Source organism: Gymnoscopelus microlampas, assembly GCF_963454915.1.
Source record: "Gymnoscopelus microlampas genome assembly, chromosome: 15".
In the NCBI taxonomy this organism is placed as follows: Eukaryota; Metazoa; Chordata; class Actinopteri; order Myctophiformes; family Myctophidae; genus Gymnoscopelus; species Gymnoscopelus microlampas.
Window position 1 is genome coordinate 15,102,879 of NC_139952.1, and position 24,844 is coordinate 15,127,722.

The 24,844-nt window shown below is 40.8% G+C and overlaps 2 protein-coding genes across 3 annotated transcripts; one reads left to right on the forward strand and one right to left on the reverse strand.

Moving 5' to 3' along the window:
* Positions 1-377: 377 nt before the first annotated feature.
* Positions 378-6,495, forward strand: ppt1 (palmitoyl-protein thioesterase 1 (ceroid-lipofuscinosis, neuronal 1, infantile)). 2 transcript variants are annotated; one of them, XM_084080955.1, is made up of 10 exons: positions 378-464; positions 1,484-1,603; positions 1,953-2,062; positions 2,318-2,445; positions 2,815-2,885; positions 3,200-3,302; positions 3,517-3,607; positions 4,156-4,254; positions 4,468-4,539; positions 5,021-6,495. In XM_084080955.1, the coding sequence occupies exons 1-10, from the start codon at positions 452-454 to the stop codon at positions 5,141-5,143; spliced, it is 930 nt and encodes a 309-aa protein (XP_083937081.1). In that variant the 5' UTR covers positions 378-451; the 3' UTR covers positions 5,144-6,495. The 2 variants fall into 2 exon arrangements, with proteins under 2 accessions (XP_083937081.1, XP_083937082.1); XM_084080956.1 differs by lacking the exon at positions 378-464 and adding an exon at positions 524-658.
* cap1 (CAP, adenylate cyclase-associated protein 1 (yeast)) lies at positions 5,633-21,364 on the reverse strand. The gene is made up of 13 exons (XM_084080954.1): positions 21,260-21,364; positions 16,713-16,808; positions 15,706-15,806; positions 14,779-14,856; positions 13,035-13,178; positions 11,803-11,888; positions 10,922-11,027; positions 10,601-10,778; positions 9,799-9,980; positions 8,043-8,166; positions 7,493-7,575; positions 7,238-7,381; positions 5,633-7,023 (listed from the first exon to the last, which is right to left on the reverse strand). Exons 2-13 carry the CDS (start codon positions 16,804-16,806, stop codon positions 6,940-6,942), a joined length of 1,404 nt encoding a protein of 467 aa, XP_083937080.1. The 5' UTR covers positions 16,807-16,808; positions 21,260-21,364; the 3' UTR covers positions 5,633-6,939.
* Between the last annotated feature and the right edge of the window lie 3,480 nt (positions 21,365-24,844).

Here is a 24,844-nt window from a genome sequence, read left to right on the forward strand (position 1 = left end):
ACAACAACAAAAATGCTATTTTCAAAACAAATCTTGTATGGGGGGGGGGGGGGGGGTCCCCATAGGTCCCACACTCCCTGGCACAAAATATCTCTCAAATGGGGTTCCGTGGACAAATACATTTCATCTGGGGGTCCTTGACTCCTTGACATCAAAATGTTCTTTAAACCACAGGTGTAAACCACAGGTTTAAACAACAAAGTGTTAATATAAAACAATTGAGCCCAAATAAGCAACTACACTTTAGAAACTAGCCCAAAAAACCGCAACCCGCAACTAACCACGCAACTTTACAGAAAAACAAGCCGAAAGTCGCTTATAGTAAGTGGCCATGGCAACCCTGCTGACGATGACGTTTCCCCCCCCCTGCGTATGATTGGTTAGCAGCACTGAAACGTTATCACGTGACAACAACCAATGCAGTGCAGAATAACAAGGAGGACTGAAGTGGATGGAGTTGGACGGTAAGTGATGATTTCCCTCCCCATTAAAATTATATCATATTTAAAGACCTTGGGCCGGCATGTATACTCTAGTGATCTAATCTCACACATTGAATATATTACACATTTAGATACATTTATACACGTACGGTCAGAAGGGTGTAGCCTAGCCTCTTGCAGCTACTTCCTGATCAGGGTCTTTATGGCGCATTAAGGTTAGATTTCACTTTTGGTATACTTACTATATATTTTTTTGTTTTGTCTTATTGTTGAAAACTCAGATCTAGCTTAGCTCAGATCAAGACTATCACAGATGTATTTTCTCGAGTCTGACCTTTGAGTCAGACTCGAGAAAATACATTGATCTATTGTTTATTTATATAGCACTTTGAATGCATCAGCACTTTTTTTTAAACTAATTTTGTCTGCTCTCTCTCTACTTTTTAATGTTGTTAAATAGCTTTGTTTCTTTTTAATGTGTATTAGTTTTAAATGTGACAATTGACATTAGGCACCATGAGTTGCGGAGAACGGTATTTTGCTCCCCTGTATGCCTAGTGTGTATTGTGGAAGTGACAATAAAACTGATCTATGATCATCTCATGACATACAACATCACCAGACTGACTTCTCCTTTTCTCCCTCACAAACTAACATGAAAACACTATCCTTCCTCTTTGCCTGGCCTACTTGTTGTTAACTAGTTGTACGAACTCTTGTTTTATTTTTGTATTGTTTTATTGGATCTTGTTTAGTCGATACACTTATTTGTTTTAGCTCGTGCTCATTTGATTTTGCCATTTTTTGTCTCATCTGTTTAAGAAAGTAGGTAGCTGATATATTGCACTTTTACCTTAGCGCTAGGTATACTCTTGGTTGCTTGTTTTTGCAGGAAATGTACTTAAAACTTCTGGTGATTAGTAGTTTTCGTTCCCTACCTATGTTGAATACACTTATTGTAAGTCGCTTTGGATAAAAGTGTCTGCTAAATGACCGTAATGTAATGTAATGTAATGAAATACTATTGGCTTTGTTTTTAGGCTCCAAGATGACAACAGTACTGCAGTTTCTCCTCCTGTCTTGTCCACTGCTGGTTGCTGGGATCCCCATTCACAAATCCAGCAATGGCTCATTGCCACTGGTCTTGTGGCATGGGATGGGTAAGGAATTGTGCTAAATAATCAGATGATGAAAATTATTGATCGTGAAGGGATTTTTTGTCATTTGTCTGACTGTTTGACAGTGTGCATGTTGTTCAGCAGGTTATGCAAGTGGGTAGTTGTTACAGTAGTTGAACTGAAGCCTTGTTAATCTGTTTTACTGGCACCAGCAGAGATCAAAACCACTAAGCAAGGGCACCAGCTAATTCTCATGTGGACTACAATTGAATTGTTATGTTAGCAATTTTTTTGCAGAACAAGTGCCATCAGTATTTTGCTGCTTGTACTTGAATGAGTAAGTGACATCTTCGTCAAAATAAACCATGCATATAATTGTTTTGCTAATTAGGTGACAGTTGTTGCAACCCTCTCAGTATGGGGTTCATTAAGAAGATGGTAGAAGAGGAGGTTCCTGGGATTTACGTGCTGTCGTTAATGATTGGTGACAATATTATCCAGGTACACACTACTACACACATAGCATAAAGCTCACCCACTTAAAATTTGTTTAATTGATTGTCTAAACAACAAAATCCACCTCACTCTGGAATGATAAATGATATCACACATTTTGAACTATTGACGTCATTATATAGATAGTGAGTGTTCGTTATTAACTCTTCACATATATCAGATCAGATATTTTGTCTTTCCTTTGCTCCAGACAGCTCCTTTTTAAATTTTCCTTTTATTTAACAAATTCCTCTTTTCCAGGACACAGAGAATGGCTTCTTTTCAGATGTGAATGATCAGGTGTCCATGGTATGCAGCCAGCTGGCCAAGGACCCCAAGCTAAACGGTGGCTACAATGCCATGGGTTTCTCACAGGGGGGACAATTTCTGTAAGTGACTCTTGGTGTGGACATGGCGTGTTTTTCGTTAAGAGAGTGTGATACTAGTTGGACTGATTGATTGAGGTCTTTATTGATCATGACATAAAATCATGTGTGACACATACATCTGATCCACCATAATCAACAGGATAACGAAAAAAGTGTGTTTCCATTGCAGTCCTTTAGTATGAGGTGTGTATGATGACATGTACTGTCATGCTGTTGGGTGCATGAGACGCATAGAGTTCATGATGTGAGCGACATCACAAGTGGATTCAAGTATTTAGAGAAAGACGTTAGGTTCTTTCTTGGTTTATAGCATTTGCCTCAGTAGTGACAGAATGAGGAAGCTTGCTATGATCTTACCTCTCCTTCCAGGAGGGCTGTGGCCCAGCGCTGTCCCTCTCCACCAATGAAAACCCTGATCTCAGTTGGTGGCCAGCAACAAGGTAACATCACAGTGACATCCATTATGTGATCAGTTCCTTTGGGGGAAAACTGTCAATCAGATAATACTTTACATAAATTAATAATTCCAGAATTCTTTGGCAAACACTTGCACACCAAAAAACTAAGTGCAGTGTAAAGAAATATAGGACTTGCACACATAACTAAATGCTTAAAAACAGATTTATTCCAGCACATCAATCCTGTAAAAGGCCAGATATGACTACACACTACATTAATATAGCCCAAATTACATAATATAGAAATGTTTTTATTTATTATTTATTAACTTTTGCTTTCTTCATCCATTCCAAAGGAGTGTATGGTCTTCCAAGGTGTCCAGGAGAGAGCTCCCATATCTGCGACTGGATTCGTAAAGCCCTCAATGCTGAAGCATACTCTGGAATGATGCAAAAACAGTGAGTTTTCCTTTGCTGTGTCCATCTCACTCTCCCTCCCTACCTCTCGTTTGGCCCGTCTTTGCATTATTGTTTGTCAGCAATTTGCTTTTGCAGCATTGTTTATTTATCTTTAGCACAACTTTAGTAATATTGACTTGTGTCACTTGACCCCTATCACCATAATTGGTGTGTAATCAGATATTTTACCGACTCATTGTGATTTTATCACCAGCCTGGTGCAGGCACAGTACTGGCACGACCCTCTCAATGATGACCTGTACAAGAAGCACAGTCTTTTCCTGGCCGACATCAATCAGGAGAGGGTCAGTATGGGACTGACTGTTTTATTGAATTGTTAGCTCATTGTGTACTCTACCACATGCAAAGTTTGCATCAAATATAAAATTCACTCTTAAAGATTAAGGTCTAGAAAAAGTCAAGCAACATATGCAAGCAATATCTATAGGCAAAACACTGCCCTATTCTTTTCACACGCATAGGTCCTAGGACTGTCAACTTTCCTCAGAAATGATATTCGAATATATTCGATTATACTTTTTTTTTTTGACAAACAGTACAAAAAACAATGTATCGAGTGCTCGGATCTAATAAAACATATCTTGTTTGTTTTTATAACTTCATACATTGTTTTGTATTGTCCCTGTCAAACATTAAAACTTTTTTTTAATTTGAATATACATATTTTCCCAATATTCTATGCAGCAGTGTTATTAAACAGGGATTTTCTTTTTAAAGTGTCAGGGTCTCAGCCCTTAATAGGTTCATTGTAAATGTGGTTTACACATTTGTTTTACTGTCATCTGATTTGCAGAATTCCTTTCAAATACTTTCTACATTTTTGTATTTCTAGTTTGTGAATGAGACTTACAAGAAGAACCTCCAGTTGTTGGACAAGTTTGTTATGGTGAAATTTCTGCAGGACAGTGTTGTGGATCCAGTAGATTCTGAGGTGGGGACCTTGCACTACATTGAATACATTCTCACAATTTCAGTGTTATTCACAGGCACACGTGACTATGGTAATTTGGTATAGAAACTGGTAAAAATCATTTCCTCATCTGAAATACCATTGACCACAAACAAGACGTTTGTGTATGTCTCTATGACAAATGTAATGAAGCTGAACAGAACCACCTCATAGTTGACTTCCTGTTTTCTCTAGTGGTTTGGCTTCCTGAAAACAGGCCAGGCCAAAGAGACTGAAACCCTTCAAGAAAGCATTCTCTACAAAGAGGTAAACCTCAACATTTTGCAAAGCAAAATGTGCTATTACATATAGTCATATAATTTAGTTGATGGTGAAAGTATTGAGACTCAATGCAGTCATACAGTAGGTCAAAAACAAAGTTTCATTCTAATGTTCAATTATATATTTTTAATCTTAAGCTATACACCTGTAATATTAATGGGTAGTTCAGTGTCAACATCATGGTTGCTCAGATTTGGCAAATTTATTGTAACAACTTAGACAACATGTTTTGTATGTTTGAATGTTGAATTTCAGTGTCAGGTTAGCTAGGAAAGCTGTCAAGTTGATGAGCGGTTACAGGATTGGTCCCCAAGAAATGACTGTCAATTGTGAACATTCAGTGAAAATAGCAGATCTATAAGTTGACAACACATCACGATGCATTTTGAATCAACAAGTCAACAAATGATAGCCTATATAATGGTTAAAGGTGAAACAACTGATCTTACCCATTGTCTTTATCCAGGATCGTCTGGGGCTGGCAGCGATGGACAAGGTTGGAAAGCTGGCATTTCTTGCCAGTCCCGGAGACCACCTGCAGTTCTCCAAAGAGTGGTTCAATGCTAATCTACTGCCTTTACTGCGCTAGAAACATTTTACTGGTTGACCACTCCTGTACATAAAAACCTGGCGTTCATTAATTAATCATTTAGAGAAGCATTATAGAACTCAAATACCAATTGATGAATGTCATCTCTGGGAATTAACCTTTGTTTAATATAATTGGGGTAACCATGCACTAACTTTTCTCCCTGCTGCACTGATCACTTGTGGCATGTTCAACCTTTGCTGCTGATGCGTTTTTATTTTGATGCCATGTATTGATTTTAGCTATTTTGACTGTTATTCTACTGTGTACCAATGCTGATGTTAATAAAGGTTCTCATGTGTTCTCTTGGAACTGGTTCTGGGATATGTTTTGGGATATTGTATTTTTGCAATAAAGAAAATTACATGCTAACAAAAACATGTCAAGGCAATTATTTGCAACAAAACATTGAAAACAAAAAAAAACAATTGTATCTAATCAAGGGCAGACACATTCCTTCCCTTCAGGAAAAATAACAGCACAAATTCATGATTTTATTGCAACATTTTTAATGAAGTCTCCACCAGCACTAATGAGCAGAATTGTTATTCTGGACCCAAATTAAGATGTAAAAGATGATGGAAACAGACAGATGGTACAAAAAGAAAACCAGCTAATAGCTTGATGGCTACAAGAGCATAAGATAACCAAAGAGAAACAAGTGAAGATGGGGCTTGGTGTGAAAGTGAAGAGGTGATGATTATGATGATAGGACTTATGTGCAAGACTTCATTACTAACCCTAATCTGTACAGTTCATAACGGCAGATATTTCCAATTAAGGTGTGGGGGGGGGCATAACTGCCAATGATTCATTCATATACATTGTCATCGTTCTCTCTGCCGTTTTCTTTTTACTTCCAGTTTGTATCAAAACAAAGGAGCCATTCACTTGAGGTCACATGCCGTCTCTTGATTTCTTTGCCTGGCTTTATCTTTTCATGCCTCCATCCATGGAATGTTTTTTTTTTATTGTGTTTTTTTTATATAATATTCAAGGGAATGTCCTATGCGTGAGTTCTGAGGTCAGTGATACATGGAATGATCTTTTTTTCTTTGCCTCATTCAACATTACCTTTTGTTCAGGTTCAGCACATTATGAGAATTAAACGGAGTGACCGTGCACTTAACTCGTTTGTTATCACCAAAGAATGTTAATAACACCGTTACAGTCAACACTATGTACAGTATAAGAGCTTGGTTTGTAGTACATGTGCTTTGACGTTGGATTGCATATAATGAACAAACCTATTGGACCCCTATTGAAGAAAAAAAAATCTCATTGTAAACCAAAATAACTTGATTGGTTAAACCTGCTAGTTTAGATTGATTGCTACAGTGTTGTCATGAGTAGTCAAAAAACATTAACAATAGTGCTTTATCTCACACTCACCATGTTGACTAATGTTATTAAATCTATATGGTAAATTTAGGAGAGGATTTTCTGGATAGGTAAAAAAAAAATGAACATACCAGTTGTTGGCAAACCTCATTTTATAAATGCTTGTGACGAGTGCTCACTGGCCATGGAAACACCAATTCAAATGACAAGCTGCTCCCTGCAATTGGCTGGAGGAATGCTCCAGATCAAGCAAGCAGTCCTCTCATTGGCTGATAGAAGGAACAGCTTAAGCTGTGGTTGGCTGATATAGGGAGGAAGGAGAGAGAGATGGTGAGGTCCGAATCTCAAGTCTACATTGTGAGAGTTAGCTGGATGGTCAGCCGGTCGATCAGTCAGGTATTTGCAAAAGGTGGCGGGTGGTGTTGAGAGAGGGGAGGCCGTTTCATGTGCTGCCTCTATGCGGCAATTTCTGATGCTGTGGTGACGAGCTTGCTTCCATCCCAGACAGTCTTAAACTGCTCAGGAACAGGGATCTCCGTCTGACGGAAGAAACAATATATGTTAAGTCAACTACGATAAGGAGGAAATTAATCACCTCATCACTGTAATAAAAAAGGCAATTGAAAACCTTGTGCACAACATGGAAAAAACGTGCCTTCAGCTTTGTTACATGCTCTGCATGCAAAGTACAGCTACTAAAAACAAAAAAGCAACAAAACTAACAAAATTCTGCCCTTCCGGGTAGACACTCACAAATTCTCCATCTTTGTTGGGTACCAGAATGTTCATCTCTGAGCTCTTGGCACTGACGATTTCACACTTCAGTGAGTCCTTGCTCAGGTAGACATGGCAACCGTCCGTCTTGTTGATGGACATGGTAGGGACCTTGCCTAACACCTAAAACAAGAAATGCAATGCAAATACAAATTTAAATGAAATAAATAAACTCAGGTTACTAACTACTAATTTGTAAACATCTGAGTTTTCAGGACACACACACACACACACCTGAACCTTGACGTCTCTGCAGTTGATGATGTCTACGATGCCCACCACGTCATCAAACACCAGGCCCAGTTTCTTACAGTTGTCTAACATAGAAAAAAGCACATCATACAGATCAACACATTGCACAAACTCTACCTGGGTTTATGTCTCAGAATGCAAACTTTACCTGGGTTTAAGTCTCTAATGTCTATAAAATGCTAAAGGTCACTAACTACTTTAGTAGTGTGACCCAAATACATTACAGTACTTATGGGTGTCTTTTACGTCAATGACTCTTCCAACCACTTGGGGTCTCTATTGGCCAGTTATCGACCTACTATGGTTCAATCATAAACAGGACCCTAGCTAAAAAAAATACGGTGGTTAAAACAAGAACGGAAATAAACAGGGACTGATAAGAGCCTATTTGAGTCCTCCTCACCCCGGATTAGGAATTATCAGAATTATTTATTTGTCAAACTGAAGCACAAGCTCTTATCCTCCAAGCCTTAAAAGCCTGAGAATTGAGTTCAACTGACCTGGGTTTAGTCATTTTCCCCGAGATTCTTACCTATAGTGATTGAGTTGATCTTGCCCTTGACGTTCAGTGTGCTGTTGTTGCACTTGAAGGCATAGACCACCTGCTTCAGCTCTGTGTCACTGATCACCAAATTCTGGGCTCCCTCCTGGTTCTCCTACAGTGGGAAGGAATGAAGGGGGGTAAAGTGTAGAGGAGAGGAACGTTAGTGGTGGCACGGGTGAGATTTAAAAAGAGGATGGGAACGGCAGTTACCATAAAAGGGTTTGACTATAAACAGCACTGGTATCAAACAAGGGCTTGTTCAGTCTCCGTGACTCATGCCCAAGTTTCTCAGGGTCAGCTACATCAACAAATTTAAAAAGACTCACAATACTCAGGCGGTCACATCAGACCAAAAGCCACAAAACTGAGGAGGTCATATCAGAGCAAAAGCCACAAAACTGAGGAGGTCACATCAGAGCAAAAGCCACAAAACTGAGGATGTCACATCAGAGCAACCACCATCCTCCATCCTTCCATCAAGGGGAGAACAGGAAGTACAGCATGGAAAAGTTGTAACGTACAGTTACCGTCTGGGTACGGTATGTATGGTAATCTACCATAGATACCATCTGTATGTCTGACTCTGCATGCAGTGAAAGTATGATGAATGGCTAGTTTACCTAGTTTAGTTAGAAGTCCCGGATGTGTATGGTGTAAAAGTAGAAAACAATCTAAATCTTTTTATTAAACATTTCTAGTAGCCAATTTGTTTTACCCCCTTTTCTTCCCAATTTAGTCATTATGCCAATCGATTCCTTCCCACACACATTTCTGTGTTGTCACTGCTGACTCACCTGCCAGTGAGGAGCTCCCACCAGGAGGACATAGAGCCTTTGCGCTACTCCTCCCGTCCAACACTCCCCGCTGACAGGTGCCGCCCCAGCCCGCAGGATTACGTGCAATGACCAATATCACCCTCCCGGCTTCCCTCCCCCGAACACAGGCAAATTGTGTTCGTATAGACGCCCGACAAAGCCAGATGCACCACGGTGGATTTCGAACCCACAACCTCCGTGGTGGTGGGCAGGGACTTTACCACTGCGCCACCCGAGTGCCCTTAAAATAATCAAAATCTTTTAAACGAACGTTTTCACAAGTGCATGAACACATTGCGTGCCAATCGCGTAGTTCTACGCAAACCTAAATAATTGCGCAGCGTGCCAGTCGCGTAGATCTACGCGAAGTGGTCTTTTTCCTCGCAGTGACACATTTCATTGTAGGCCTCTCTCGCCGCGACACATTTCATTGTAGCACACCGGAAACGGAAATGAATGTCAATCGAAGATTTTCGTTCCCATCCACCGCCGCTCTAAAGCTTCCGCTAACCCGCCATTATCTTGGTGTTGTTTTTCTCCGCGCTGAACGCTGTTTAATAGAAACAGCGACTACTGCAAAATGGAATGTCGCCGATTGAAAATTTCTTCTCTGGGCCACTCACACAGCTACCCTGTGTGTCTACAAACAGTTTAACGCGCGATCTTAAGGTATTTAGCGAGGTCTGTGGAGAGGTGAAAAAAACAAAAAAACAACAATAAATCGCTGGCACTGGTGAGTACATTATGATATTAAATTCTGGCATGGAATGTGTTCCATGCCAAATCCTAACAATTTCATTATAGTTAGGAAATACATTTTCCAAAACATATTTACATTCATTTGCATTGTTGCATAGTTTCTGGAGTTTGTCGTAAAAAAAGAAAAAAACATATTTCGATTTTATTTGGTTGACAGGTGATTGACGCACCACTTTCCACTTCTTTCCGTCTAGCTCCAACACAGGGGGCAGCGTGCGGGTGGGGGTAGCTGCGGCAGCGGGGCGGGGGGAGGCGGTGAAGGGTTTGGGTCCGGTGCGGACCGGCGCACTACCCGCGGTCCTCAGGCCTGGATTCTTGTGAGTCATCTGGTCGTGGGATACATGCTTTAAGCCTGGGGGGTGGACAGAATGGAGACAGAGATGAATACATCTTTCATTGGTCAAATGCACACAATCTAACTCCAGTGACAATTAATCACCATCATGAAAGAAATAAACTGGAGACTTTCTAGCATGATAAAAAGGATAGTGGTAATTATCAGTAGCTTATATATTTAATCATGTAAAATCTGCTGCATAGTGTAGTGTGAGAGCATAATATTCCTGTATACAGCAGGCATGGCAAGGTACAGGTGGGTAAACGAACATTCAAACACAGTATAATGGGAGTTGGGATTTGACAGAATAAATTGAGCAGGCAGAAAAGGGGGGGAAAAGATCAAAAACTAGAAAAAGTGCTCCTCGGAGCACAAGTCTCCGCCAGGTCAGGTAGGTTATTATGGCTTCCTGGTGGCGCTATAATAGGCCAATGTGAAAAGGGTGCCATTTCTTCTCAGGCCTTTCATGGCAATCGGACACTCATTCATGATTTGAGGCACTTTGTTCCAAAAATGTGGTTTGCTAAATTAGACCTGCTGGTGGCGCTATAACAGGCCTACAAGCAAGGTTTACAAACACAAACGGGTGCCAGAAGTTGACAGCCGGTGGGTGTGAGATCATCTGTGCTACCTACCCTTGGTAATGTCAGCTCCCTTGTTGATGGAGGCAAACAGTTCATTGCGAGTCTCAGGGCCGCCGGCACTGCCACCACCCGATGACTCGCCGAGGGCCATGGGGGGAGGAGGGGGCCCAGGGGGAGGGGGAGGGGGGCATCCACCAGGAGGAGCCGCAGAGGCAGAGGCTACAGGACCCTGAGGTGGTGAAGACATTTTTACCGTGGTTTATTTGAATGTAGCTTTCCATGTATGATATCTGATGAATAAATATATTACACTAGATAAGAGTGTGATATAGAGTAACAAGAAGGGCAAGAGGGCACAAAAAACAGGCTTACACTCTTGCTCCAGGACAATCCCGTAGTGTGGTGCTCTTTGATGTAGTTCTGGAGCTGAGTCCAGATGGAAAGATAGGCTTTCACCCACTCCACATGCGTCTTGTCCCTGGAAGTAGAAAGAAACCGTGGCATCTATTAATTGTCCCTTTGCACTGGAATTTTGTATAGTCAATTGCAGGTTAAAAACGGTTAATTGTTGTGTCCCTCCCACCAGCCCCTCAAGTAGCAGGCCATTAATCATCCCACAGAGTTTATAGAGTATGGATACACAACCTCACACATAGTTTAAATAATAATCCAAACCAACAACTGAGGTCAAGTTGTGTTTGCTATCCTGCCCCTCAATGGAGTAGTCAGCTCCAGGGTCTTGTAGTTGAAGGAATATAATCAGTTATTTTGAATACATTTACAACACAAGGCACAAACGTGAAACCACTGAACCCTGATGTCTGTGCTACTGTACGTATGCATCTAAATTAATGCAAGACAACTTTAGTACAATAAATCATAAAAGTAAGCTGTAACTTGCCACTACCGTATTATTTTCTCAAGCCTTCTCGGTGCGACAGTGGCGTGTACATAAGCTATGATGTCAGTCCTAACCACTGCATACACCAAAGTGCATAACCGCTACATGATGGCTGGGCTTTATGTGGCAATGCTGAGTAAGTAAAACTGCTTCAACGTTATAGCTGGGGGGAATTGAAGACAGATGGGGACAGAAAGGTTCTGCCTCTTAAAGTACAGACTACCTGTCATTTAAACTTAACTGAGTGTGGACAAATGTAACCAAATGGACCCATACACTTTCAGTTAAATTTTTACATTTGAACACTGTCAGGGTGTATTTTACCGACTAGATGCACAATAAGCTTCCTTACTTCTCCTTGTAGTCCTTAAGCACACGGTTGGTGTAGAACATGGCAGAGTCCTGCATCTCTTTCACATAGGGGCCTGGCTTAGGAGCCTGGAACAAGCGAGGAAGAAGAAGCAGGTCAGGGGGGGGGTAATTTTGGGGCATTTTCAGCCTTTATTTGATACCCGACGCCAGTGGAGACAGAAATTGCAGAGAAGGCCTGAGCCGCGGCGTGCCGGTCCAGGCACCCTAGGCTGCAATGCCAGCCTGACAGCGCACGGGGTCGAATCCCGATCCCGACGACCTTTGCTGCGTGTCACTCCCCATCTCTCTCCCCATTTCCTGTCAGTCTACTGTCCTATCATTAAAAAGGCATAATAGCCCAAAAACAAATCTTTAAAAAAAAAGAAATTGCAGAGAAGATGGCAGGGGAATGACAAAGAACAAATGATCCGACAACCAGGAATCAAACGGGTGACTCGCTGATCAGGGATCTTGTGGTATACTGTACACCCTAAGCACTGGACTATCAGATCGCTCCAGAGGCAGATTATATTTCTGCCTTTCACTGTAAAATCCAGAATATCTATCCATCTATCGGCCCCAGTAAGACCATTTATCAGCTTATCAGTTTTATAGCGATTAAATTTTGTCTGCTCATTGTTTTGTTTCATCACTTCCAATTTGACTTGTTGATCCTGTATCCTGTCTCTTCTCTCTCCTGACTGGATGGAATTGGTATCCTGACCTGAAAATATATTTTCTGTTTACTACAGAGCTGGAGAAATGAACCCTGGTAATGAACAAACACTAAAGCAATGATTGCTATGGCGATAGAGCTATTTAAGACTTATTCTAGAGTGTAAAAATAGAACCAAAGGACCTGTGTACACTCAATTAAAACTGAGGATTTTATAGGATTCAAGGATGTGTTGTTCAACTTTATTAGTATTATTAGTTTACTAGTACTGCTATTAAATACTGTTATGTAATATTCAACTACATTAAAGTTCATTAATCATTATCAAAACCACAACACCAGTAACAGTGAGGCTCTGTTCAACTACTGTCTGTCTCACTCACCAGACTGAATGAAAGAAAGGCTTGTCTCTGCTGATTATTGCACACTCATTTAACCACCCACACGCATGCATGCATGCACAAAGAATCCACACACACAGGAACCAACTTCACCACACTCAGCAGGCATTCAGATGGCAGTGCCAAACCCACTCCCTTTCGGTCTCCCTCTCTCACCATGGCGACCCAGCCGAGCGCGGGTACACTCTCGCTGACAGCGGAGAGGTGGTTGAAGAACGGCGAGGTGCGGTTCTTCTCTCGGAACGTCTGCACATCCTGGATGACTTTGGACACTGGCTGCAGGAGGGTGGTCAACGCAGCCTACAGAGAATAATACATTAGACCGCTTTACAACGGAACTTCAGAGACATGAAGGACAGAAATGGACGTGCCTAATTTATACAGTGTTAGTCACTGCTGTACTAATCTCTCAAGACAGATTCTGCTAACAGCAGAATCTGTCAGCACTCAGCACCACTGCCCTAAACATGTAGTGTTGTTGTCAGTAGGAATAAACACAGAAGCACCCGGGAGGAAGTGGACTAAGAAAGGGGAGGAGCCAAACCGAGTTCTTGTTTCTACACAAAAAAAAGGTCCCTCTGGGTTCCCAGATTGCTGCTGTACTGATACTATACAGATTCGTTACAAATTACTTTTTATTCATTCAAATAAGATAAGATTGCAGGCGCAGCTCTAATCAGTAGGGTAGGGTTGCGTACCGAATGATGTACTTTTAATAGTACCGACCGAATCACGTCGGTACTTCAGAGTACCGGTACACTTAAAAACAAACGGTACCATGTTTCGGTACGTTTGAACGCATCTGTGGCCGGTCGCATCCGTTACAGTTAGGCTAGGGATATTTTAATGACGCGTATACTCGTTACTTTATGTGAAAATAGCCTACAACTTCGGAGGATTAAATGTTTATTATCATGAGCCGACATCTACTCTCACACTAGCCTCTTCTGTGATCACTGATCTCCCCCCTCCACTCGCTGCAGAGCAGCAATTCCAAGCAGCAGTGTGATGAAAGTGTGAATGAGGGGCAATAACTCAATTCTTAGCTTTTTCTGTATCGTATCAAAAAACGGTAGTCCCAGTATGCGTATGCTACATGTGTCTTTTAAGCATGTTTTAGTTAGCCAGGCCTTAAGTTAGCCTGGCATGCTGTTGAATTGACGGGCGGTCATGGTTGGGAGACGGGAACGTGCATGTACGTTCAACATGGAAGCGCATTCAAGAATACAGTGGTGACGTAAGGTTTAAGAATCAAGGTTTTGTTGTCACTACTCACAGGTACAAGAAGCTAAATGCAATGTTGTGAGGTGACAATAATAATAATAAAAACTAAGATAAGAATATAATAACAATAATAAGCCTTCAACAGTAGCCATAGCTCTGTAGCTGTAAAAAGAACATGTGTATATTCTATAGCAGACAAACATTTTGCTGTGTTTTAACACAGCAAAATGTGTTAATACAGCATCAAAATCACTTTAACCACTTTAACCCTATACATGTATTTGGAAATAGTAGATGTACAGTACAAGATTGTGGGTCTGCTATTTTCAAAACAAATCTTGACAAAATGTGACACATTTTGAATATTTTTTGTATGGGGTCCCTGGCACAAAATATTTTCAGATGGGGGTCAGCAGCCTAATAGATATTAATTTGGCAGTCCTTGACATGATAATGTCTGAACCACTGTCTTAAGACGGCCGTAATATTACGGTGTGTAAAATACAGAAAAGGGTGAATAATATAAAATCAAAAGTACCGAAAACGGTACAGAAAAAGGTACCGTATCCCAGGTACCGAGTACTGTACCGTAACGATTCAAAGGTGAACGGTACTCATCCCTACTAATAGTGGGTTGTTTACTGGTTCATTGATTACGATGCATATTTACACTCACATCAGAGGGCTTCTGGGAGCTGGAGCCTGTGACAAGGAGTTGTCTCTGACAGGAAAACGCCTGCTTCATCATTTCCGCCTGGAGAAGAAGAAGAGGGAGAGTAGTGGTGAGACGTAGTGGTGGACAGGGTACTCAACCGAAGTACTTCAGTCAAAGTATAGATACTCCTGCTCAAATATTACTCAGCTACAAGTGAAAGTTGCTCTGTCAAAATTGGACTTGAGTTAAGTACTGTAGTAGCTGCTTGCTTTAAAAAAAAATAGGTATTCAAAAGAACAAATTACAAAGTACATTTTCTTGTATCAATGCATTTCTAAATAAAAAAAGACTAAGATATGTTCTAATAAGTATCAATAATAGTGAAAACAGCAGGTACAACAGATCTACAATGCGTCACATCACAAGGTTGTATTTTCATTATAGGCCATGTACTTTTTACCTTCCTGGAAATGTACGTAGTAGATTCAAAAGCACAATATTTGTCTTCGTATTGTTTTGATACTCGACTTTCAGTCCGCTACATTTCAAATACTCAAGTAAAAGTACAGATACTCAAAACATTTAGTTAATTACAGTACTCAAGTAAATGTACTTTTTTACACTCCACCACTGGTGAGACGGAGAGCCAGCCAATGGCACACAGACGAAGCAAGCGATCGACAGAGTGAAAGCACCAGGGATAAATGGAGAGAAATAGAGAGGGGGGGGGGTAGACTCTGAACCATAGAGAGAAATACACAATGCACAAAGACTGTACACAATAAAATCCTCAGTGTTCATTTACCCATTTGCAACTCTGAGAATGTAAAAATGGAACCAAAGGGACGCGTATCCATTTGGTTCAATTTGTACAATGAACACTAAGGATTTCATTTTACTGTATACATTCATTATTATGTGTGGCCATTATTCAAACGTTTTACTGACATGTTTCTGGACGTCACCCCCAATCTGCTGGCTGAGGGTGGTGTACTGGGCCACGGGACCTTTGATGATGTCATCATACGCCTCCACATACGCTGATACGGCTGGACAGACATAAGGAAGGAGTAAGAAGAAACATTACCAAGGGACAAAGTCATGTTTCATGAGTCATGTTTTATTAACCACAGTCTACTTTATCAAACTACAAACACACTGGCAGTGCTGGCCTCTGATGTGATGTTTGGCACCTAGAGCGGTCTGACAGAATACAAAGTTAATTTAACTCAGAGTGTATTACATTTGTACAATCTTATTACACTCATCTTAAATTAACACTGAGGATTTTACTGTTAGAACAGAATAGGTACTACATTTAATTATCCATTCCACTATTCTCCTGCTGTAAATCTGTTGGCTGATCCAAGAGCAGAAAGTGCAAGAATACAGCTGTAGAAACAGCTGACAAAAGGAAAATGTGTTCAAATATAGTTTTGGCAACACTGTTGACTGTGACTCAGCTTAGCAGGGCTAGTCACAACATAGTGACTATTTAAACCAGCACCCAGCCCATGGGTTAAGCTTATAGCTTACAAGGAAAAGGTGGAGGCCACCAGTAAATGCAAAAGACAGACTCTGCTAATAAATACTAAGTCTAAGGTACTAATAAATACTAGGTAAATTGGTGGAGGCTCCCTTTTCCAGTTTGTTATATTTCTGCCTCATGAGTGACTTTATTTTTCAGCGCTGCTGTTAGCTAAGCTTATAGCCCAAATGTAAACATGTACCGCTGCTCTGTAAATGGGTTAGCTGGCTAATGCATGACCTAGTTGGACGAGGAAAGGAGACATGAATTTAACTTCTTTGTGAAGGTAAATAGTTGGCTGTTAACCTGCAGCCATAGCAGCTTGAACAGCTAAACCTTTCAGGCAGCCACAGACAATATTTACTAGTAGCATCCGGCTGTTGACAAACATCCCAAAAATACCAGTTTAGTATTTAGAATGGCATACATCCACCAGCACTGCTGCCACCAGAGCCAGACGCGGCCTCCAGACGACCCACGGCTATCTCCAACCGCTGCACCAGACTGGCCAACTCTGCCATACCTGGGAATACAGACAAGACAGGAGAAGATGAGGGACACTAAAATCCTCTGTGTTCATTTATCCATTTGTACACGCTCAAGAATTAAATGAACACTCAAGATTTTATTGTGGGTTAAAATGCTAGGACAGCCTGACCTGGCGATGGCAATCATTTTAAACGTTCCACTTGTAAAATAAAATTCAGGCAGAGGAATGGCTGATTTCTAATTCTTTGGAGATCCTTTTAAATCCCTTCAAAGTCTCATATGCATCTGACTACACCCTTCCTTCTGAAGGCCTCAGAAAGCTCTTCTGGCCTTACCAGGGTGATGCTCAATTCAGCTATCCAAGTGCAAACCACATTTCATGTCTGAAGTTTAAAGGACAGGCTCCTCCAAAATCCTCTACAAGATGTTCTGATCATTTGCACCAGATGTGGTGGACTTTATTCGTTTTTTTTGCCTTTTTAACCACATAAACCCTGGCATCCCCCTGTTGGTCACACTTGTAGATTTTTCCAAGATGTTTTGAAAATAACAGATCATAGTTATAGTTCATAATGTAGTATGTACACATTATATAAAATAGGGCTTAAGTGGTTATGTATATAGTGATGTATTTCTTATTAACTTTAAGTCAAAGAATAAGACATTTCAGTATGACTTGTTTAGTTACATTACAGAGTCCATCTCTCAATATTGTTAAAATAAAGATCAAATGTCCATGTTGAAACATGCAAGACAAAGGTTTTCATGAGGTGTCCTATCTTTCTTACATGACTGTACCTAGCTCAGTGGGAACTATTTACAAGCGTCCGGTCCATAGCGCATTGGTGACTGGTGTTCACGACTTGTCAATTCTCAGACTGTACGAGTCATAATGGTTTGATGCTGAAGTGCAGTGCATTGATAATAACCATACAACAGGAGGTAAATCCTACATTTGTGTTGGCACAAAATGTTAGCACATAACTTTAACAGTAGGGCAGTCAGATATTGACACTATACAGTTTAACTGTCATATTGTTTACAGTGCTCAAGAAAACTACTCTGATGTGACTGAATGACAAAACAGGAATCGAACTCATGCTAGCAGGATAAGGAGTTCCTCTTTGATGAGTGGTTGACTTGAGTAATAATGACAAGAGGAATGGAGGCAGGCAAGTCAAGACCTGCTGTTGAAATGCATTTACACAGTCAAATGTTAAGTGTTAATTCCACTCAGAATTACATATGGGTGGAGGTTTTACTGTGTACTTGTTGAGACTGCATTGTTGTGCAGACCTTTCCTACAGACACTATTCCTGTCATTCCAACTATGTCATCTAAAAAAATCCAACAACCACTCATTTTACTCTTAGAGGACACAGGTGTGCCTCTTGGGCACACACACACACACACGTTTGTCAGTAAAAATGTGGCTGCAAACACATTGCCTCACGACTACCAACTTGTCTGGACACCTCATCCCAAGAATTATCACTGCAAAATCCTTTGTGCCAATTCAATGTATCTGAGAGTGTAAAAATGGACCTGTAAGAGTCTGTTCTTTTTTTCTTTTCCATTTAACAGTGTAAGATCAAAGGGGGTATAAAAAAACATCCCCGCCAGCCATTTTCAAATTATCATAAATGTGAGCTCTTGTGAATTGTACAAACTGAGTCACACCTGGTACACACACACCTGGTTACTCTGACCTCACTGGGCTGACATTACATAAGACACCAGTTAAGTAACCCAACACCACCTTTACCTGTGTGACTGAGACCGCCTTGGGTACTTTCACCTGGCTGCGACTGAATGGATACACACATATCAAACTACTCTCACTAATGACCATCAACCCATGCAGGGAGGAACTAAATCCCAACTCAAGCTTTTACACTGTAAAATCCTGAGTGTTCATTTAAGTCTGAGTTGTCTTGTCAGTGCTACAGGTAAATTAAGACTGAGTATTATACTGTGTAGGCTACTGACACATGCCTTCAGGAACATTTGAATTAAGGCCTTTGCAGACAGGGTGTGATTTTTCGCATGGAAAAAACGGACAATATTTTTTTTTTAAAGAATGCATGGTTCTCTATGACCTCATGCACACCGGCTCCGAATTTGCAGTGCGGCAAACGGCTGCGGCGGTGCGTTTTTTTTTCTCAATCGAACCCAGTTCGATTTGTGCGTCTTTTCGCATGCGGTTAAAACTGCTGGTTAAATCGTACCCTGTCTGCAAAGGCCTTTAGACCTATGTGCTATGAATACATGACACATGACATCAGTGTATATAAAAAGGGGAAGTAAATAAAAAGTTAACATACAAATGAGTTGTACATATTACATAATGCTAATTCTAAGTTGAATAGATAACTAATTTACAGTGAGTGTAAGTTTAGGATCAACTAGTTAACTAGTTAACTACTTAACTGTAAGATTAGAACTCAGTGAGTGTACTGTACACACACCCTAACTACCCTCTACCTTTGTCTAATACTAGGCCAGCTGTAATTGTACCCATCATAACAGTGAGTGAGATATGCCTACAAGTACCAGAGTTCACCTGGTTCACTCCCTTCAGTCCCTTGTTACCCGAGTTAAGGTATGACAACTGAGAAAGGGCGGGTCAGTCAGGGTGTAAGTAGGAGTAATGGACACTGCCTAGTGCCTACACAGTAAAACCCAGAGTGTTCATTTAAGTCAGAGTGTAGGAATGGAACGACCATTTGTACACTCAGAGTAAAAAAATCACTAAAGATTTGACTGTGTAGCAGTAAACAAGTACTTGAGTGTATGCTTACATAAATTCCTTAAAAAGGTATACTAGTTTAGAAATCAGGATTCGTACCCTTGAAGCATTCAAGCATTTCGCAGTAAGATAAAAGCTGTACCTTGATAGAAAAAGGGATACATTTGGACTCACACAGGTCAGGCTACTCTGTCACACTCAATTTAGAGGTCTGACAAATCGACATCCAACAGTACATTTTGTCCACTTTATAGCAGCAGAGTGGTAGACACGTCTCCTAGAAAAATGCTGACCAACAGGGAAAATGATGTCTCCAAACTCTCCATTAAATGAAAAATAATTTCCATAGTTCAGAGGTAGACCATAGACACATGTCAGAAACGTCTTGCCTCCCATGCCATGGGATAGGCCTAAGTAATAACCTGTTCTATATCTATTAATACACAGAGGCTAATGTGTTTCTCAAACTATTGTACAAGATCCAAATGGGTTGCAGGCAGTCAGGTAAACAGGTATATTACTGATGTTTCCCCACATAACATCTGATGAGTACACCATTTATCTAGATTCTAACATACCATTATACCTTTAGGTAACACATTTGATTCTAGTAAGTTAGAATTAATCAGATTCAAATGGGCTACTACATGTGTACATTTCTCAAATTGTGTGAGTCCCAAACTGAAAATGTTCAGAAGCCCCTGCTGGGTCGATCCATTCTACATAACCTGTCAGTATCATGACCCTCCAGACTTATATTGAGTACTGTAATTCACCTCTACGGGGCACCTCCATTTCAATATCTCCTGCGTTTGCAATTACTTTTCACAACATATGGCACAGGGCACTGCTTGGCACATCAATGCAATGCAACCAGTCAATGTGCAGGGGAATTGCAGTAGGTTGGTTCTGTGGGGGTTTGTGCCTCTGCCAACACAACACAGCCAGAGGGCAGACGTCCAGTTCTCAGACATAAAGGGAGCGTCGACGCCGCAGTGGCAACACAGCTATATTCTTGTGATACAAACGGGTCATAAAGTAGGCCATGATGGGAAGATGAAGTTCTAACCTCTCCCAAAGCTCCATCCACCTCCACGGTGGGATGGTCTCTCGACCCAGGTCGAACAAACCACTCACAAGCCGATGATGCTAATGCGATTGTGGGATACAGACAGGAGGACGATGCTAGGCTATAGCTAGGAAAAAAGACAAAAAAACAGCCAGAGCTGACGAACTAAATGGCAAATGCGATGTGATCAACACAACGAGCCATTCATTAGTCTTAGAGAAGACATATACGTCCAGTCTTTCAGTCCAAACAGACATGATCGCTGTCATTCTGTCTCGTCTTGTTTCATTTCCTGTATTTGTGCACAGACACCCCTCCCAGGCTGAGTGTGTATGTGTGTGTGTGTTGTTAGCTAATGTTGGCACTATTATCTGCACAAAAATGAAGTTTACACAGTCAGCGAGCAGCTGACTGTGTTGTGTATTGGACGTCTTGGTATATTTCGCATTAAAGTGACCCCGTTACAGCGTCAACCCCCCCATTTTCATTTCTGCCAATCATTTCTGAATGATTCAGTTCAGGGAGCGGCGGCGCCGCGGACGCATTGTTTTGTTATTATAACATCAAATTGCTTCGATAATTCACCGCCACATTCCTCCACGTTCACTAGAAAGGGTTATTATCGTGACAAAGAACGTGCGAAAACACCAGAACACATGCGTCTTACCTGCTAAAATGAGTGGAGCAGTGATTTGGGTGTGTGTTTCAGTGGGAGTGGACCGTGCGTTGTGCAGAGCGGCTTCACTGCTGCTCTTTTTCTGCTTCTTCCTGGATTCAGTCAAAGTCAGTGTTGCCAGGTTGTGCGAGAGAAATAAGCAACCAGGTCTACTAAAACAAGCCCAAAAGAAGCAACTTTATGCCACATGAGCCAACATTTTAAATTTTATATTGGTTGGCTATTTAAAAATAGCAGATCTACAAGCTCACAGCCGAGCTTGTAGATCTGCTATTTTCAAAAACTCTTGCAATGAAATGTGGAATGTTTGGAATGTTTTCTATGCTAACCACATTCTAACAACACAAATCCTTCCCCCGGGCACAAAGCATTTTCATGAAAATATTTGAGAACCACTGGTTTAAATACAAAATATGGGAACAAGCCTGAATTACCGCAACTACCCATTTTTTACAAGCAACTTTACAGAAAAAGAAGCCCAAAATCGCTTATAATAAGCGGACATGGCCACTGAGTCAAAGTTTCCCAGCTGTCACCGCGCGAGGCCGTTTCCGCCCTTTAACTTAATACACGCCGCCGTACGACCTGGTGCCGCGCGCCGATCTGCAAGCCCACAGAGCGTGGCGGAAGGGACGTGCTGTGGGCTTGCAGATCGGCTATTTTCGGCGCGCGGCACCGTCCGTACGGTTATGCGTATCGGGTGTTTTTTTTGTGCTTGCTCGCAGCAACCAACTCCTTTATTCCCATATAAGGTCAAGGAGACAGAAACACAGAATGGAAACAGATAAAACTGCTGCTTCCTCTCACTCTACTTGTCTTCTCTATGCAGATGTTATTGTATGGAATGTTGCTGTTATTTCACAGTCCTCTGACACTATCCCTCCCTATCCCTCCAGTATTGAGCATAGGACAGGTTACAAGCTGTCATTCTAGGGCCTAGAAAGTGACAGCTTGTGACCCATGCTGTGACACAGCTGGAAAACAAAAAACCTGTGACAGCTGTCAGTTTAGTATGAGGTAACTTTTGCATGCATTATAATGACATCAAATTTATATAGCGCTTTCCTTAGTACCCAAAGTCGCTTTACAACAAAACAAAACAAAATAATCAACTTTATTAGAAGAAAAAGTGTTAAAAGAAAATGTAGTAAGGAAAAAAAACATTAAGGCAGAAAGGGAGATTTGAATTAGGCGGGGCATCCTTGCATTCAGCACATACTGCATTATGTTTAGTACTAACTGTAAAATTACTTTTTTTCACAAATGCATCCACCAGCTGCAGTTGAGTCCATGCCAAGAGGTTGCATAACTCAAGCATGTGTTGGTTTCTTGTCTGAACCTGTCACATCTGGCTGCTGGATGGTGGTGGATAGAAGGATGCAGACAGTCAGTCTACTGTGTCAAGTAATTCTGGTGATTCAAACACCACCAGAAATTGGATTATATAACGTAATAAATACAATTCGACAAAGACATAAAGGGTATTAAAAAAACAAGGTGATGAAAACAGACTTCCTATCAAATCACAGGCATACACTAACCTTTCAACATTGAACATAAATGTAAAAAGTGACTGAACTTAGTTTCACAGGCTACATGCAAAGTGATTGCTTTATTAGAAGTTGCGGGGAGCATTATTTGCTTTCAGTTTTCCCTCTCTACAGACTTACCGTATCTAACTTTTACATCTTCATGCTTTCGCACATGTATTTTAATCAACGTGTCCAATAACCAGTGTCCTACAAAATAATTTCTTCATCTTAAGGCCAGACCACACCAATGCAACTAGTCGCAACTCCTTGCAACCAATCAGTTTTAAGGCCAGTCCACACCAATGCAAAGTTACTGCCATTGGGGATAATGGTTGCAACTGCAAGTAGTTGCATGGTGCAAGAGTTACAAGGAGTTGCATTGGTGTGGACTGGCCTTTAGTTTCATCAGATGCCAGATCTGTCACATCCAGACACTACCGAGGACATTGTGTACCATCATACTTGTCAAAGTCAGTCACTACAGGAAATCATTTTAGTGTTATGGAGCAGCAAGGGACACACCCATATACATTAATAGTCAGCCATAAAAGACAACGTGAAAGTGAATGAGTTTATGTTATTAGGCCAGGGCAATGATACTGAAATAGTGGGTCAATGAATGTGAATGAGATTGTTATTACATTAGGCCATGGCAATGATACTGAAATAGTGGGCCAATAAGAGGCACAGCTTAACATTTTAACAGCAGCAAAGGACAGAGTGTGCATGCGTGCGTGCATGCGTGTGGAATTAGGAAAGAAAGAGAGGAAATAATTTCCATAATCGAACACTGTAGAACAATGTTTCCACTTTTAGAAACAGAAACTAGAAGTTACTTTTGCAACTGAGTGGGATAACAGCAAGGCTGTTCTGTCAAGATACACAATCTTCAGCTACCAACATACTATCCTGATAGCTGATATCATGTATTTTTTCTACATCATCAAGTCATAGGGGCCTGGGGAAGGCTTTGTCTGGCTATCATTTTAATTTGAGAACCGATTTAGTTCTGTACCCAAAGACTGGATTCTTTACCAGGCCAGCCTTTAAAAAACACCAACCTTTCTGGAACAGAAACACTGTCAGAGCTGATAGGACACAGTGGAAAAGGTGGAACAAAGACAGAAAAGAGGGGATATGAAAAGCCTTTGTGGTTACCTTTCTGTGAATTGATTGATGACTATTTAACCAACTGTCTTTATAAGCTTTCATCACAATCAGGTACATTTTGGAGTATGGCTGAAAGTCAGTAATTATATGAGCAAGTGATTAAGTGATTAAAAAGTGACAGAAGAATCAAGAACAATATGAAACATTTTATTTTAAATTCCAGTTGCATCAGGTCTGGTCACACATTAAGGGAGGGAATCCTTCACTAAAATGCTATTTATAAATATTTATTTTAAATAAAATTCTGAATCCCTTCATTTTCTGAGTGCTCCACTAGGACTGTCTGTCTTTATCAGGATGGGGGTCAATTCAATTTTTAATGATATTAAATTGTAAACTTAAATTTGCTTATTAACAGAACAAATTCCCCATTGTTTGACTGTAAAAAAAGACATGTGGTAAAATGTTTTAATTTGTAAAGTATTGTAGGGACATTATTACTGTATTTTGTAAAAAAAATACATTTTCACATGGCATTTGAAAAAAAGAATCCCACTTTCCGAATTACTAGAACTGAATGTGAATCAACCCCAAATCTGTTAATTACTCAAAATGCTGATTGTTGTTGTCTTCCAGTCCTGGGCAAAATACAAAATAATTCCCAATTTTAAAACCTCAATTGTGCATAAATTGAATTCCTTCAGAATATTCTTCTCCAGTTGGCGAGTGAATTTCAGCACGTGAATATTAAAAAATATTTCTGTCATTTTAACCCAGGCCTGATGTCCACTACAGGTACATTGCAAATAAAACCACCATGCACAAAAGTGCAATGACTGCCGTTTCTTTTGATCACCCGTTCCCCCCATATTCTCCCCAATTTAGTCACTGCCAACCCCTACCCGTTGGTCTTGGGATCGGTGTAGACAACCAC

What these genes read in the sequence shown, in the direction of transcription:
- ppt1 (XM_084080955.1), top strand. An exon ending in TTGGTGACAATATTATCCAG is followed by an intron (nt 2,063 to 2,317) that starts GTACACACTACT and finishes CCTCTTTTCCAG; the next exon opens with GACACAGAGAATGGCTTCTT. An exon ending in CCGACATCAATCAGGAGAGG is followed by an intron (nt 3,608 to 4,155) that starts GTCAGTATGGGA and finishes TTGTATTTCTAG; the next exon opens with TTTGTGAATGAGACTTACAA.
- cap1 (XM_084080954.1), bottom strand. Translation starts at nt 16,806, where the DNA reads ATGGCAGAGTTGGCCAGTCTGGTGCAGCGGTTGGAGATAGCCGTGGGT. An exon ending in GGGGTGACGTCCAGAAACAT is followed by an intron (nt 14,857 to 15,705) that starts GTCAGTAAAACG and finishes CTTCTTCTCCAG; the next exon opens with GCGGAAATGATGAAGCAGGC. An exon ending in GATCAACTCAATCACTATAG is followed by an intron (nt 7,576 to 8,042) that starts GTAAGAATCTCG and finishes TTTCTATGTTAG; the next exon opens with ACAACTGTAAGAAACTGGGC.